The following is a 17,781-nucleotide window of genomic DNA, read 5'->3' on the forward strand; positions in this document are numbered from 1 at the left end:
ACCAGATTTACACTCGTTGCTTTTTCAAATAGTGAACAGCTCGCTTTCGCTCGCAGTTCAATATTTAAAAAAACAACTCGTGTAAATCTGGTACGACACAGCAAGCCATGTAGTATTCTCTATGTACAGAAAGCTGCAAGCACCATTGTGGAGATAAAAGTTCAGAGAAAATTGAACATTTTGAAAATGAAACACATTGTGTGTTGCTGCAACAAAATCAAAATAAAAAATAAAAAGCTGACCCTCAGCCTCTTTCTCTCCAGAGCAGCTATCTTTCATTTTCATTTTTTTTATTACTTTATTGTCCCATCGCTGCGAAATTCGGGTCGCTTCCTCCAAGTGGAAAGCTAGCAGCAACAGAGTCACGCTACCCAGGTTTGTGCGTGTTCAGGTGTAATCGGCCACCTGCACTTATGGCAAAATGACACCAGTTGATCATGTTTAAAATCAAGTATAAGCCACAAGTTGTATATAAAATAAAATAGCTAAAATTCTTCAGCTTCTTCAAATTTTCTGTTCATAATGTCTGTAAATTTATCTCCATATCCAAATTTATCTCCATATCCAAATATTCAAAAACTCTTTTTCGCTCGCAGTTCAATATTAAACAAGTCGCGTAAAGGCAAAATTACTACATTTAGTCAAGCTGTGGAACTCACAGAATGAAACTGAGCGAACTGCATTTTTTCACAATGACCGTAGTCCGCCGCTAGTGCAAAAGGCAGTGAAAGTGACGAGCCTGTTTAGCGCGGTAGCAGTTGCGCTGTGCTGCATAGCACGCTTTACTGTACCTCTCTTTGTTTTAACTTTCTGAGCTTGTTTTTTAATCCAAACATATCATATCTATATGTTTTTGGAATCAGGAACCGACAAGGAATAAGATGAAATTGTTTTTAAAACGATTTTGGAAATTTAATTTTAATCATAATTTTTATATTTTTAATTTTCAGAGCTTGTTTTTAATCCGAATATAACATATTTATATGTTTTTGGAATCAGAACATGATGAAGAATAAAATAAAAGTAATTTTGGATCGTTTTATAAAAAAATAATTTTAATTACAATTTTCAGATTTTTAATGACCAAAGTCATTAATTAATTTTTAAGCCTACATGCTCAAATGCAATACCGAAGTCCGGCCTTCGTCGAAGATTGCTTGGCCAAAATTTCAATCAATTTGATTTAAAAATAAAGGTGTGACAGTGCTGCCTCAACTTTTACAAAAAGCCGGATATGACGTCATAAAAGACATTAATTTTATCAAAAAAATGAAAAAAACGTCTGGGGATATCATACCCAGGAACTCTCATGTAAAATTTCATAAAGATCGGTCCAGTAGTTTACTCTGAATCGCTCTACACACACACACGCACAGACACACACACACACATACACCACGACCCTCGTCTCGATTCCCCCCTCTATGTTAAAACATTTAGTCATAACTTGACTAAATGTAAACAAGTCGCGTAAGGCGAAAATACAATATTTAGTCAAGTAGCTGTCGAACTCACAGAATGAAACTGAACGCAATGCAACGCAGCAAGACCGTAGCATCGTCAGTCCACCGCGCACGGCAAAGGCAGTGAAAGTGACAAGAAGAGCGGGGTAGTACTTGTACTTGCGCTGAGAAGGATAGCACGCTTTTCTGTACCTCTCTTCGTTTTAACTTTCTGAGCGTGTTTTTAATCCAAACATATCATATGTATATGTTTTTGGAATCAGGAACCGACAAGGAATAAGATGAAAGTGTTTTTAAATTGATTTCGAAAAAAAAATTTTGATAATAATTTTTATATATTTAATTTTCAGAGCTTGTTTTTAATCCGAATATAACATATTTATATGTTTTTGGAATCAGCAAATGATGGAGAATAAGATAAACGTAAATTTGGATCGTTTTATAAATTTTTATTTTTTTTTACAATTTTCAGATTTTTAATGACCAAAGTCATTAATTAATTTTTAAGCCACCAAGCTGAAATGCAATACCGAAGTCCGGGCTTCGTCGAAGATTACTTGACCAAAATGTCAACCAATTTGGTTGAAAAATGAGGGCGTGACAGTGCCGCCTCAACTTTCACGAAAAGCCGGATATGACGTCATCAAAGACATTTATCAAAAAAATGAAAAAAACGTTCGGGGATTTCATACCCAGGAACTCTCATGTCAAATTTCATAAAGATCGGTCCAGTGGTTTAGTCTGAATCGCTCTACACACACACACACACACGCACAGACACACACGTACACACACATACACCACGACCCTCGTCTCGATTCCCCCCTCTATGTTAAAACATTTAGTCATAACTTGACTAAATGTAAAAAAGCAACTGGTGTAAATCTGGTACGACACAGCAAGCCATGTAGTATTCTCTATTTCTCAGCTTTTTCGTGGTCTTAAAAGAAAGGTACCACTGTACTGAACTGAATTTTTAAGGCATACCTCAAGATTTTTGTTGTAATTGTTGATGGCTATGTGAAACAATGACTTGTCCTTGACAAGACGCAGATTTCTGACGGCAGTCTCTTCATTTTTCCATGCCGACAGGGCATGAAGGAATCTGAAAACATTATATTGTTTTTTGAACCAAAAACATTTATATTATATCTTTCCCTTTCATACGAATTAAGCAGAAAGAAGGCTTACAAATGGGGCCTTAAAAGGGGGGTTGCACTGCTTTATAATGTTTTCCTGTTACAGGCAAAAGGCTTGTCCCTATATATCAGTTACATGACAAAGTGCAAGCAAGAACAACGACAACAATAACCACACGTGCACGCATAGATACTCTCTCACATACACTCACATGATGCAAACACATGCAAACACATGCAAACACACACACACACACATTCACACACACACACACACACATGCAAACACACACACACACACACACATGCAAACACAGACACACACACACACACACACACACACACACACACACACACACACTCTTCTTCTTCTTCTTCTTCAGCGTTCCAGAATTTTCTGGTTACGTGTGAGCTTGTTTGCCCATTTGGGTTCCCCACACTATACTCTGACAGCATACTGCATAGTCAGCTTCACTCCGCTTTCGTTGAGTAGGCATGCTGGGTATTTTCGTGTTTCCATAACCCACCGAACTCCGACATGGATTACAGGATCTTTTTCGTGCGCACTTGGTCTTGTGCTTGCGTGTACACACGAAGGGGGTTAAGTCACTAGCAGGTCTGCACATAAGTTGACCTGAGAGATCAGAAAAATCTCCACTAAACACAGACACACACACACAGACCCACACACAAACAAACCTCACACCACCCCCATCCCCCCCCCCCCGCCCCCCACCCTACCCCCCACCCCAAACCCACACACACAGTACTCCAAAAAATGTACTCACGTGTCTCCATATTCATCCGTCACCCATTGTCCACGCTCGTCACACACAGCGTCCAGGACATCACACGGCAGAGGACTGTTCTGCGAAAACTCCTCAGGCGATCCTGTCCTGGATCCTGCCCCCGATCCTGGGCCTCTGTTCGCCATCTCAGGATCACTGGATTCATAGCAGTCGCTCTCGCTTTCCACCATATGTTCCACATTATCCCGTGTAGAGCAATGATTGTGAACAGAACTTTGACTTGGGAAAGAGTTCTGCTGTGGACTTGGGTGGATCTGACGAGAGATTTGCAAAGGCAGGGAACTTGGCTGAAAACCCTCTAAACCGTTATGATTCATGATAGAGTTTTGAACAGGCGAAAAATTGATTGAAGATGGTTGCAAGGAATGGTGGCTTTGAGCTGACATTTGCCTGTTCATCTGTGAAGAGTTCTGGCAGTGAGCAGATTGCATGTGACTTCCACTTTGCTGAGGCGAGAAACTCATCTGACCTGAAGGACTCCGGTTTTGCGCAGGTGTTATCTGTTGTTCAGGTGAGGTGAACCCATCTTGGGCAGAAAGGCTTTGGCCTTGTGGAAACGGATGGCTATGATGCTGAACAGGTGAGAACATCCTCTCCTGGGCAGGTGAGGATATTCCCCCATGGAACATCGCAGGTGTAGACCTCGCCTGTTGCGGAAAGGGCGGGGAAAAGGGAGGGTTTCTTGGAGGGCTTTGAATGGGTGAGGCAGACCTGATCTGCGGCATGTTCGAGAAACACTCCACTCCCTGTGGAGTGAAAGGCGGGGACACTGGCCCGTGTTCTGGAGGGCTTCTCACCTGACCCCATGATGACAACGCCTGCTGTTGCAAAGAACCAGAATTTCTTCCGGGGGAGGTCACTAAAGTGTATGTCAACGGGCTTCCATTCTGTGTGGCAGATCTCGGTGAAGCGCTGGGCCATTCAGGGGACTGACAGGTGCTGGAAAAGGACTGTTGGTCACTCTCCGGAGTTGACGGACACTGGGAGACCCCTGTTCCGACTTGCGGCGACATCATACCTGGACTCAGCTGACCTGGCGGAAAACGAGCACCGGTACTGCTGGCAGGCGATCCCTCCAACAGACAGTTTCCACTGTCTTGGGATTCGCTGCTGTTGCTGCGATGCATGGGGTTATTACCCGGCGGTGACAAAACTCCTGGCGAAAAATCGCTACCGTATGTCTTCCCCTCCAAGGGAACGCTGAACTGAAGTTTATGGGGTTCTGGGAGCACGGAGGAGTTTGAATTCTTTTCGCTGCAGTTACTGCTGATGCTGCTGTTACTGCCGCTCAGGCCAGAGTCTCGCGAGTGCTGCGACAAGGGGGATAACTCTTGGTTGTCAATGGGCGGTCCTCTTGGCGGCATGTGCCACAGTCCCGTGTTGGGTGGTCCAGTTACGTTTCCTTGTGCTGTCTGTTGTTTTGTCGCCGGTGGTCCACCGAGCTTCTCTGGTCCACGTTGTGGCGATTGTCCAGTCTGACATGCATGTGATACAGGCGGTCCAGTTGGTCTAAGTTTAAATTCATTCATCTGTGGTGGTCCATGAGTAAAGGAGGGTCCAGGTTTTGACAAGGTTGTCCTGAATTGTACTACCTGTGATGAAGAAAATGATGACAGGTTTTCTGGAGGAAAAGAGGCTCCTGTTCCGCCAATCACAGGAGATCCGACAAGCGAAATCCCCCCTGGTGAAGAATCCAGCAAATCCTTCATAATGGCTTGAATATCCCTTTCTTTTTCTTCAGAAGGCGCTCCATCGGACTCCACCTGTGGTGAAAGATCAGAGCCTTTGGGCGGAGCACAATTAAAGTTCGTGAAAGACCCTTCAAAACGCACTGCGGGGGCCGACACGGGCTTGTGTTGCATCGTGTTTATCCAGTTGTCAGCACCGGGGACTTGCCCATCAAACCGCAACGTAATTTGGTTGTTGAGGGTGGGTGGGGGTCGGACTTCTGGTCTGTTCGATGCTATGGTTCGTCTCTTTGCGGTCTGATCGTTTGCATTGTCTGGTGCATTCTGGGAGTTTGTGCGTTTGACGCCTGGCCCAAGTTCCTCCAGCTCCTGGAGAACAGAAGAGAAAGTGAGATTAGCAGTGTCAGTGAACATATTTTGAAAAATACAGTGGAACTCCCACTTTAACACTTTCTTCCCCACCTATGTTGACCAAGTTTGTTTTAGCCGAGACCAACTGTGCTGCAGCAGGTCACTCAGAATTGTAGTAACTGTGTAGCAACTGTGTATCAACACGATGGAATGCAGGCATTAGATTGACGTTACAGGCAGCAACTGAAGTGACTGTGTGTACATATTATATATCCGTACCTGGTCAGATAGAGCCATATGTATGGGTACGGATATATCCGTACCTGGAAGACAATGAGTTAAGAGCCCAAAAATATGTTTGTTTGTTTGCTTAACGCCCAGCCGACCACGAAGGGCCATATCAGGGCGGTGCTGCTTTGACATTTAACGTGCGCCACACACAAGACAGAAGTCGCAGCACAGGCTTCATGTCTCACCCAGTCACATTATTCTGACACCGGACCAACCATGAGTCCAAAAATATGTCAGGCAATCCATTCAAGGATGCAAGGAAATAAATAACGCCGGGGGTCCAGGGGGCCTTGTAAATATGAATGTAACCCCCCCCCCCCCCCCTCTGGAGAAAGATAAATTGTGCATTTAAAAATGCTATTTTGTCCCTCTCACCTGGGTTAAACTCTAAAACATGTTAGTTGATTAACCAAAAATCTATTCAACTTTTATCATGACAAAAACAATACATGGTTTTTAAGATAACTAACTCAAGCATAAAATGCTTATTTTTAAGGCACAGTACGCCTCCCGTAAACCATCACAGATACTGTCAGGCTTTTTACACACAACAATCACCCTTCCATTTGAATGCTCACCGAACGGGAACATCCTCGGTGCCCTACGTAAAGAGCGAGCAATTTTCAAAAAATTAATTTTGCGGATTGTCTGATAACAAAATCGGACCGTGGTGCGTTTTGGAGCTAGACCTAACTTTTAAAATCTAAATAATAAATTGACAGCTTGTTTCACAAACAATTCTTAAATCATAAAAGAAATCTTTTTTCATCAAGACAAGATCAGTACAATTCGAAGTTTTGAAAGTTTGAAAAAAGAAAAGCCCGGAAGCAGGGTCACGAAAGGCCATGGTTCTTGTAGCAGACGACGGTTTATGCCTATCGCCAGTTCCTCTAAACAGTCAAAAGCCATTGCTAGAGTTCTTGTAAATCACAGCCGTTTGTTTCCTTTAGATTCAAACGTACATAATAACATGCTATTGCAGATAAGCTCACAGCGAGTCGCATTCAAATTACAAACTGATGACTACATTGTGAAAGAAGGAAACTGGATCACACGGGTTCATGATGGCTCAGGGGTAAGATAAACCACGCAAAAATAAATTCTTTAAAAATTGCTCGCTCTTTACGGAGGGCACCTAGGATGTTCTCAAGCGGTGAGTGTTTAAACAAAAGGGTATCTGTGATGGTTTACGGGAGGCTTACTGTGCCTTTAAGTAATCCTGTTAGTTACAGTTAACAATTACATACACTAGAAAGCATTGTTATAAAAAATTGCTTTCACGTAAATCTGGGAAATCGTGCAGATTTAGATGTGAAAATCTGAAGTCTAAAAAGGAGGGAGTCTTAAAAAAGGGGTAAATTTACAGAGGTTGTGAACCAAAAATCTGAGAAAAAATGGTCTTATAGTTAGGCCAAAAAGAAAAATATGTCTGTTTCCGGTAACATCGCGGAAAAAAATAGGGTCGGTCGTTCGTTTTTTGGTTTTTTTTAAACGCTTCCTTAGTTTACTTACAATTATTTAGCACATGTTTTTGACCTAGATATATTGAAAGTAAATAAAGTATACAAAAAAACCACTTTAGGGTCGGCGCTTAAAAATAGGGTTGGTCGGGTTACCGGAAACAGACATATTTTTCTTTTTGGCCTTATAGGGGAGGGGTCTTAAATCGGGGGGTCTTAAAGAAGGTTCCACTGTATTCGCCAAGTTCACAAAACAGATGGTTACAGGGACAGTGGCTGCAGACCAGATTGCAAAAACAAACAAATTTGCAACAATTTTAAGCTAGCTCCGCAACATGTTTGGTATGATTAGTGGATACATATTTTTAATGTCCTAATGTCCTCTGAGTCTGGGGGAAAAAAAAAAAGCCCTACATTGTCTCACCTTCTTCTTCTTCTTCTTCGTTTATGAGCTTACACTCCCACGTTTTTAGCACGAGTGGATTTTTACGTGTATGACCGTTTTTACCCCGCCATTCAGGCGGCATACGCCAATTTCGGAGGAAGCATGCTGGGTATTTTCGTGTTTCTATTACCCACCGAACTCTGACATGGATTACAGGATCTTTTCCGTGTGCACTTGGTCTTGTGCTTGCGTGTACACACGAAGGGGGATAAGCCACAAGCAGGTCTGCACATAAGTTGACCTGGGAGATCGGAAAAATCTCCACTCTTAACCCACCAGGCGGCAGCGACCGGGATTCAAACTCACGACCTCCCGATTAGGAGGCCGACGTCTTACCACCACGCCACTGCGCCCGTCAATTTGTTGTTGTTGTTGTTGGTATGATTAGTGGATATACATATCTTCCTCCGAAAGCGGCGTATGGCTGCCTAAATGGCGGGGTAAAAACAATCATAGACATAAAATTCCACTCGTGCAAAAACACGAGTCTAAGCCCATGAACGAAGAAGAATAAGAAGAAGGATACATATTTTCAATGTCCTAATGTCCCGAGTCTGGGGGGAAAAAAAGCCCTACATTACCTCACGAAAACAAAACAACAATCAGAGAAGATGGTTTACCTGGTTATCAACGTCCCCATCTATCTTCAACAGTCGATCAAAGTTATCCTCAAGGTCATACTCTTCCTTTTTGTCCATGTTGCCCTCTCTGACCTTGAGACCTTTAGATCCAGTGTCAAGGTCAGAGATACCAGTGCCAAAGTGCAGGGTGTTGCCGTTGGTATCCCTCAAGTGCAAGCTACTTGGGATATCTTTCACGGCTGACGGCATCCTGACCTGCACAAAAAGAAAAGAATTTCTATTTTAATGTTCAACGCACCAACAATCAATTTTGTAGAGACCGTTATCAAATTCTTCTGGTAATTCATGTCAAATTAGTCAAGGATGTTGTTATAACTTTATTTTAACACCAAATTAATCGAAGAGTCCATGAACAACGAAAAATAAGAAACAAGCAGGAAGTGGATTCATGTTTCAAACATAACAAATCAAAGGTCAATTATTTTATAACCTAACTGGCGAGTAGATATGTTCATCTATTCGAGTAAAGTTGCTGAAAAAAAATGTTGGTTTGGTTAGTAAAGTTTGCTCTCTGACTAGTAAATTTTCAGAATCCCTAGCCTTTGGCTACAGCACAATTGTTTGGACGTTCAGAGCTGTTCTTTAAAAATACAGTGGAACCCCCCTTTTAAGACCTCCAAAAATCTGAGAAATTCAGGTCTTAAAAAGGAGGGAGTCTTAAAAATTCTTGTGGGTAACAAGGACATTTATGGGAAATCGGAATTCCTCTTTCTTTCTTTATTTGGTGTTTAACGTAGTTTTCAACCACGAAGGTTATATCGCGACGGGGAATTCCTCTGCTGTCCTCATGAATATTAATGAGTAGCACATGGACCAATCGCTGGGTAATGCCAGAGAATGTTCCAGCCAGCAGAGGTTATGAACAGAAAGTCTGAGAAAACAAGGTCTTAAAAAGGAGGGAGTCTTAAAGGTCCTTGTCTACATTTTTATACCGAAATCGCCATTTGACGATTAAAATGCAGAGTCTATTATCTACAAATATCAACAATACACCCCCTTTCGATCAGGAAAGACGAAGCCAGTGTAGCCGTTTGAACATTCTTTGTAGTATTCCAGCGTAGTACTCATTGTAGGATATCCTTATTTGGAAAATGCCAAGCGCAAAACTCCTCTCAAATCCCGTGCATTTCGTGCGTTTAAAAAAAAGCGTGGACAGCGCTCCAGTGTCAAACTGTTGCTGCACTTGTTTGGGCGTGGCTATAAGCATAGTGACATGAATTTGATTGGTCAGTATTTTTAGGCAAAGCACATGTTCTCAGCAAACAGAAAACAAAATATTGGAAGCGTGAGTCACGCTACCCAAAAATAAAATCTTTTTTTACATATATTTTTTTTTCTATAACTTTTTTCCCCATGGTTCATTCATCATCTGACATAACTTTTTAGCGAAATCTAACCATAAGATTATTTAAAAAAAGCAAAAATGTAGACGACTACCTTTAAATTGAGGGGTCTTACAAGGGATGTTCCACTTTACATGAAGGAAAACACAGCCAGACAAGTAAGACCTATTTTAGGGGAGGGCGAGGCGTGGAGGATACATAATTTGGCAAAAAAAAATAAATTGTCAGTTTACAGTAACATAGGCAAAAAAAAATAGGGGCGGTAGGCAGGGATTTTTTTTTTGTTTTTGTTATATTTAGTCAAGTTTTGACTAAATATTTTAACATCGAGGGGGAATCGAAACGAGGGTCGTGGTGTATGTGCGTGTGTGCGTGTGTGCGTGTGTGTGTGTGTGTAGAGCGATTCAGACGAAACTACTGGACCGATCTTTATAAAATTTGACATGAGAGTTCCTGGGTACGAAATCCCCGAACGTTTGTTTCATTTTTTTGATAAATGTCTTTGATGACGTCATATCCGGCTTTTCGTGAAAGTTGAGGCGGCACTGTCACGCCCTCATTTTTCAACCAAATTGGTTGAAATTTTGGTCAAGTAGTGTTCGACGAAGCCCGGACTTCGGTATTGCATTTCAGCTTGGTGGCTTAAAAATTAATTAATGACTTTGGTCATTAAAAATCTGAAAATTGTAAAAAAAAATAAAAATTTATAAAACGATCCAAATTTACGTTTATCTTATTCTCCATCATTTGCTGATTCCAAAAACATATAAATATGTTATATTCGGATTAAAAACAAGCTCTGAAAATTAAATAGATAAAAATTATTATCAAAATTTTTTTTCGAAATCAATTTAAAAACACTTTCATCTTATTCCTTGTCGGTTCCTGATTCCAAAAATATATAGATATGATATGTTTGGATTAAAAACACGCTCAGAAAGTTAAAACGAAGAGAGGTACAGAAAAGCGTGCTATCCTTCTCAACGCAACGAATACCCCGCTCTTCTTGTCAATTCCACGGGCACTGCCTTTGCCACGGGCGGTGGAGTGACGATGCTACGAGTATACGGTCTTGCTGCGTTGCGTTGCGTTCAGTTTCATTCTGTGAGTTCGACAGCTACTTGACTAAATATTGTATTTTCGCCTTACGCGACTTGTTTTTTGCTTTTTTGGTCAGGGTAGAAAATAACTATAGAGTGACGCAAAGAGACTGGACTTACTATACAAAGAGAAAGACAAAACATTACAAAACAAATGAGACAAAAGGGATGCGGAGTTATCCCCCTTGTGTCGTCTGCCGTCTGTTACTTTTGTTTTGACGTTTTTTTTGTTGCTTTTTTTGTTACAAATGCAATTAAAAAAAAAAGTCAAGGGTCGGCGGGAAAAAACTAGGTAGGGTCAGGTGACCAGAAACATACAACTTTTTGGGGGGGGCCTTAGTAAAATTACCCATGCCTAATAATAGCTTACACTTTCTGTTGATCCTCAAAGTCCACACATTTAACCTGAACCCTCCCCCCCAACTCTACCCCTAACCCCCCCCCCCCCCCCCCCATCCCCCCCCCCCCCCCATTGGCCATTTGTATTTAAAAAAAACTTTTTTTTTAAACCAAGTCACACACACACCGTTTCTTTGAAGCAAACTTTCCTTGGTTGTCATTTACCTCAAAAAGTGTAATGTCATTACACTGTGCTTAGTTAACACATGAACGGGAAAATCTGAAACTTGTGAATCTGTGATATTACACAAGGGGGCTGCAAGAACTGAGGTAGTTTCCTTATTTCCATTTAAACTTGCACTCATAATCTCTACATTGTATTCCAGGTCTGGAGTTTCCAACAGCCTGAAATAACTTGTACATGGTCAAAGTATAAACAAGAAAATCTGAATTCTGTCAATTATTACACAAAGGGGCTGGAGGTATTGAGGTAATTTCCTGATTTCCATTTAACTTGCACACATAACAACATTGTTTTCGAGGCCTGTAGTTTCCAACAGTCTGAAATAACTTGTACTTGTCAAAGGATTATATCAGCCAGTACAAGTGTCATATTGAGCCTATAGAGATCAAGTCAAGTTGTTGACAATGGTGAATTCTAATTTAAACACTACAAACTCTCCAAAAACTTTCCTGGGTAAATTAAACTGATTAGAATGTTGAGCTCTCGCAGTGAACATAGTAATGATAAAAATAAAAAGTAATTACAAATGGAAAGGATACAATTAAATTACATGTACATCTCAAGATGGCAGCTATTATACACACCACTGTTACTGTATGTTATCCTTAAAAGACAATAATGAATCTACTGTACACACCATATATGACATTAAATGGGTTCAGACTGGTTCAATCAATAATAAAAATAAATTAAAATAAATTACAAATTAATTAAATGAAACTAGAAATCTGTCATGCAACAATTAAGCTAATCAAGCAAATAATAAAACTAAAAGAATGACCAAAAAATCAACTTAAACCTCTATGCTCACTCACTCTGTAACAAGTGCTATTTATAGTAATTTTAATTAATTGTGCATTAATTTGTTGATGATCTATGTCTTATTAAATAATCACATACACTTGAAGAATACGCGTGTGACATTGAAAGCGTTTAAAAAGATTACTTGTATTCATTTCCTTTGTCCTTGAACACGGATGTAAATGCCTTTGTTAGATTTGATTAAGCGTGGTTTCGTCTGTCAAACACTCAAAAAAACATGGCGTCTGTCCCAACCGAGGTCAGAACAAAACTACTTCCTTATTGAAATTGAAAATGAAAGCTCGTCAGTTCTTTTACGTAAAACCTCGAGTATAATCCACAGTTCCCATCTGTTTCAAGAGAAGAAATACATGAGATCTCTTCACATTATCGATTTTGCGGTCATACCTTTTAAACATGCACATTTCAAACGACAACACTGCATGGCAGGTCATATATCGTACACACACAAGAACACAAGATTGTGTCAATATGGCGGCCGCTTGGAAATCGAAAGCAATTTCGCATGGAAAACAAAGTTTACTTACAGTTATCTTGCTCGAATATCACCAGCATTGATACGCACTGTTCTACAGATAAAATGTGTTTGTTGATCAAAGCAACACCTTGCAAGCCGTTGAGTCGACATTGGAAAACTTGTGCTTAGTCAAGTGTGACGTATGTGGGATGGCTTGGGAAAACTAGGGGAACTCCCTTTTTCAAGTACTCCACAACTTGCGCATGCGCAAACTTGTCTTGCGAGCCAGTCGCTTCACGAAGTAAAAATAATTTGGTGTTCCTATTTTCGTTTTTAGGACCAAATACGCGCGCTTGAGAGAGAGAGAGAGAGAGAGAGAGAGAGAGAGAGAGAGAGAGAGAGAAACTGAGAGAGAGAGAGAGTGTGTGTGTGTGTGTGTGTCACGGTGTGCAATGTATGCGTGCCTGTTCGTGTGTGTGCAATGTAGTATGCGTGCCTGTTCGTGCCAGTGTGTCAGTGGCGTGTGTGTGTGTATGTCTGTGTCAGTGCCGTGTGTGTGTATGTCTGTGTGTCAGTGCCGTGTGTGTGTAAGTCTGTGTGTCAGTGCCGTGTGTGTTTGTATGTCTGTGTGTCAGTGCCGTGTGTGTGTCAGTGTGTGTGTGTCAGTGTGTGTGTATGTGCGTGTGTATGTCAATCAATCAATCAATCAATATGAAGCTTATATAGCGCGTATTCCGTGGGTACAGTTCTAAGCGCTTGTCACGTCGAAGAGTTGTCAACACAAGACTAACAAAGAAACTAACATCTTCAGACGGACACGAACCCTATCACACACTAGCAAACCCTGGTAAACAAACAACTGTTTAACAACAATGTACACATGTCAGTCTGTGTGTCCGAGTGCCGTCAGTGTGCGTTCGGAATACCGCCGGGCAAGCGTGTTTTTACTGATTTAGCACGTTGTTGTACGGTTCAGTGTTGTTGCTGTTCAGCCTGTTGTTGTTGTTGTTGTTGTTGCTGCCGGTGTCACGATTTCATCTTTCGCCTGTCACGGTACATATTTCCCCCTCGACACGGAGACAGACACAGAGACAAAAAGCGACAAAGATATAGGGACAGGTGTTCTTGGGGAATCATAACATATTTTCCTTATCTTCTACGCACATGCATTTATTACGTATAACAGTTCTGGAAACATCTGAACAAATCCCACGATCAACTGGAAGAGTTTCAAAACTATTCAATTGCATTGTCACTGATTTCAAGTCAAAATATCAACGCGGAAGTTTTTCTTCGCTGTGGAAAAGTAGGTCTTACTTGTAGTGTGCTTCGAGTTAAAATTATTTGATTGGTAATTTTATTTATTACCACTAATTGAGTCCGATTTCTTCACTGAGTTTCAGTTTCGTTATGCTACCTCTATGAGGCTGACTCGTCTCTCTCACTTAACCACACTCTTCAGTTCTCTCTCACTCTCTCTCTCTCTCTCTCTCTCTCTCTCTCTCTCTCTCTCTCTCTCTCTCTCAGTCATGCAGGCTCTTCTCTCTCTCTCTCTCTCTCTCTCTCTCTCTCTCTCTCTCTCTGATCTGTCTGTCTGTCTGTCCGTCTGTCTGTCTCTGTCTGTCTCTCTCTCTCTCTCTCTCTCTCTCTCTCTCTCTCTCTCTCTCTCTCTCTCTCTCTCTCTCTCTCTCTCTCTCTCAGTCATGCAGGCTCTTCTCTCTCTCTCTCTCTCTCTCTCTCTCTCTGATCTGTCTGTCTGTCTGTCCGTCTGTCTGTCTGTCTCTGTCTGTCTCTCTCTCTCTCTCTCTCTCTCTCTCTCTCTCTCTCTCAGTCATGCAGGCTCTTTCTCTCTCTCTCTCTCTCTCTCTCTCTCTCTCTCTCTCTCTCTCTCTCTCTCTCTCTCTCTCTCTCTCTCTCTCTCTCTCTCTCTCTGATCTGTCTGTCTGTCTGTCCGTCTGTCTGTCTCTGTCTCTGTCTGTCTCTCTGTCTCTCTGTCTCTGTCTCTCTCTCTCTCTCTCTCTCTCTCTCTCTCTCTCTCTCTCTCTCTCTCTCTCTGCGCGTGCGTGCCATACTTGCGTGCTTGGCTTGCGTGCTTGGCTTGCCACGGGGGGAAGGGGGGGAGGAGGGGGGGAGTGCTGATGTATTTTTGTCTGTGCGTGTATGTGTCATGAGTAACAGCTATTGTGTTTTCAGCGTAGCACTGAATAGGGTCCGATTTTTAGACGCCTGAGTAGCCTATAATGCCGACGAGTCGAAGACGAGTCGCATTATACTTGTTCGAGTCTAAATATCGGACCCTATTGCTACGCTGAAAACACAATAGCGATTATATAGCTGTTCTGACCTTGATTTGTTGTTCCAAACTTACAAAATGACAGTTTTTGCGTCGATGCGTTGATTTCAGGGTTTGATAGCAGACGCCGTTTCTTATGCGCATTAGTTTTGCGCAGGCGCCACACTAAGTTTGAGTGTTTTTTTAATTTTGAACAAGACTACTTATGAAGAAGACCAAAACACAACATAAACGGAAAACTAGAAACAACTGAAAAACTAGGATGCAACAAGGGGAGGAGAAGAGAACAGCTAATCGCGAGCAGACGGCAGCGAAGTTTTCAGTTTGGGTGAATGGCATTTATATCGTCATGAAGCGGTTTTGTCAACCTCAGTTATAAACGACTACATGAATGTTAGTGCCATGGGTTGTACATCAATACTTCAGAGGGAAAGTGGGGTATTTAGTGTGGAGTTACGAGATAAGAAAAGCCAAATGCCGCGAAAGTTTGCCAGTGTCAGTCGGCAACTGACACAGGCACACAAAAACGGCTGTTCCGTTTTACTCCCCTGTTTGTACTACATCTTTCGACTTTGTGCATTTTGTGGTGTTTAGGGACAGAAAATAATTGATTTAGTCCTGTTTCATCGGGAAGTTAGCAGAAAAGGGTATGCTATCTACATTTTTAAAGCTGAAAAACATTCCCGAACAGAATTTCAAGTTGTCAGTGTATGCTGTTGTCGATTAAAACATCGTGTGGAACAGATGGGTAAACCGGAACCATGCGTCTTTGTTATTGCCATGCTTTTGGATATTGGCAAAAATGGCCGACTTCCGTAGCATTATGCTTTGATAATCGGAAGAGATCATCCAATCACAGCCCCCGAATTCCCCCACGTGTCCATCAGAATAGCTATATTCAGGCATAGAAATTGATGGGTATAGTCTCGCTGCTAGAATAATCCTACACAAGGCGTCTGTTGTTTTTGAAAAAAATTGTAGACTCTTCACTGTGTTTCTTCTGTAAAGAAGAAGACAGTTTGGATCATTTCTTCTGGGACTGCCCTACAGTACAGTCTTTTTGGAGGGATTTGTTAAAGTGGCTGCAGAAAAGTTTTTCACACTGTGCACAGTTGATTTTATCAAAGGAATTTATTATGTTTGGTTGTAAAGAGGCTGTACATACAGACAGGGTTTCTGATTTGTTCTTGTTGCTTGCAACATATTATTTGTATACCGCAAGACTAAAAGACATGCTGCCACACATTGATATTTTTAAGAAAATTGTACAACAACGATTTAGAATAGAAAGATATAACGCATTCATTAGTGGCAATATTCAGCAATTTACTGCTGATTGGAACAAGTGCAAGGATCATTTTTGATTGATCCTGGTTTTTATGGTGTTTTTTTGTTTCCTATTATAGGTGTCCAGTTTAAAGGCCTGCTATGTCCACAAGCCCGTTTTGTTTTAATTGAACCTGTACTCAATAACAATTACTCAAACCACCACCATCTCTCTCTCTCTTTCTTTCTCTCTCTCTCTCTCTCTCTCTCTCTCTCTCTCTCTCTCTCTCTCTCTCTCTCGCTCTCTTTCTCTCTCTCTCTCTCTCTCTCTCGCTCTCTCTCTCTCTCTCTCTCTCTCTCTCTCTCTCTCTCGCTCTCTCTCTCTCTCTCTCGCTCTCTCTCTCTCTCTCTCTCTCTCTCTCTCTCTCTCTCTCTCTCTCTCTCTCTCTCTCACCCCTTACCTGTTCGCAAACCTTTACCCATATAAATATATGTCAAATGTATGTAAAATGTATATTAAATGTATGTTAAATGTATGTTAAATGTATGTTAAATGTATGTTAAATGTATGTTTATTGTATATACGTGCCAATGTAAATTTGTAAACTTGCAACTAACCAAAACACATTTTAGATGTTAAACATTATTTTTATACTGTTATTCGTAAAAGCATGAAAGCCACTTTTTCATAAACCTGACTTCTTTCTGCTTTCTTCATTTCCCTTCTTTCCCTTTTTACTTCTTTTCTGTCTGTTCTTGTTATGGTATTTTCCATTGTTATGCAATTAGCACTATTACACGAATGGTTGTTTGGGAACAAGTACAATTCCCCGGGTCGCTTTGGCAGGCCTGAACAAAGCTTGTACAGAATCACCAACAGTGTGGTTTCTAGAAATCTCAAAGTATAACAAATCAACCAGAACAATTCCCTGGGTCGCTTTAGCAGGCCTGAACAAAGCTTGTACAGAATCACCAACAGTGTGGTTTCTAGAAATCTCAAAGTACAACAAATCAACCAGAACAATTCCATGGGTCGCTTTAGCAGGCCTGGACAAAGCTTGTACAGAATCACCAACAGTGTGGTTTCTAGAAATCTCAAAGTACAACAAATCAACCAGGACAATTCCCTGGGTCGCTTTAGCAGGCCTGTACAAATCTTGTACAGAATCACCAACAGTGTGGTTTCTAGAAATCTCAAAGTACAACAAATCAACCAGGACAATTCCCTGGGTCGCTTTAGCAGGCCTGTACAAATCTTGTACAGAATCACCAACAGTGTGGTTTCTGGAAATCTCAAAGTACAACAAATCAACCAGGACAATTCCCTGGGTCGCTTTAGCAGGCCTGTACAAAGCTTGTACAGAATCACCAACCGTGTGGTTTCTAGAAATCTCAAAGTATAACAAATCAACCAGAACAATTCCATGGGTCGCTTTAGTAGGCCTGTACTGACAAAGCTTGTACAGAATCACCAACAGTGTGGTTTCTAGAAATCTCAAAGTATAACAAATCAACCAGAACAATTCCCTGGGTCGCTTTAGCAGGCCTGTACTGACAAAGCTTGTACAGAATCACCAACAGTGTGGTTTCTAGAAATCTCAAAGTATAACAAATCAACCAGTACAATTCC

The 17,781-nt window shown here is 41.3% G+C and overlaps 1 protein-coding gene across 1 annotated transcript; it reads right to left on the reverse strand.

Moving 5' to 3' along the window:
* Positions 1 to 2,450: 2,450 nt before the first annotated feature.
* Positions 2,451 to 12,813, reverse strand: LOC138956834 (uncharacterized; the record flags this gene model as incomplete). Its single annotated transcript, XM_070328077.1, is given in 4 exon segments — positions 2,451 to 2,568; positions 3,391 to 5,468; positions 8,267 to 8,482; positions 12,663 to 12,813. Coding segments are annotated over 3 exon segments (2,406 nt in total), but the record flags the coding sequence as incomplete, so codon positions are not given.
* Positions 12,814 to 17,781: the final 4,968 nt, after the last annotated feature.

The sequence above is a fragment of the Littorina saxatilis genome, unplaced genomic scaffold, assembly GCF_037325665.1.
Source record: "Littorina saxatilis isolate snail1 unplaced genomic scaffold, US_GU_Lsax_2.0 scaffold_2127, whole genome shotgun sequence".
Taxonomy (NCBI): Eukaryota; Metazoa; Mollusca; class Gastropoda; order Littorinimorpha; family Littorinidae; genus Littorina; species Littorina saxatilis.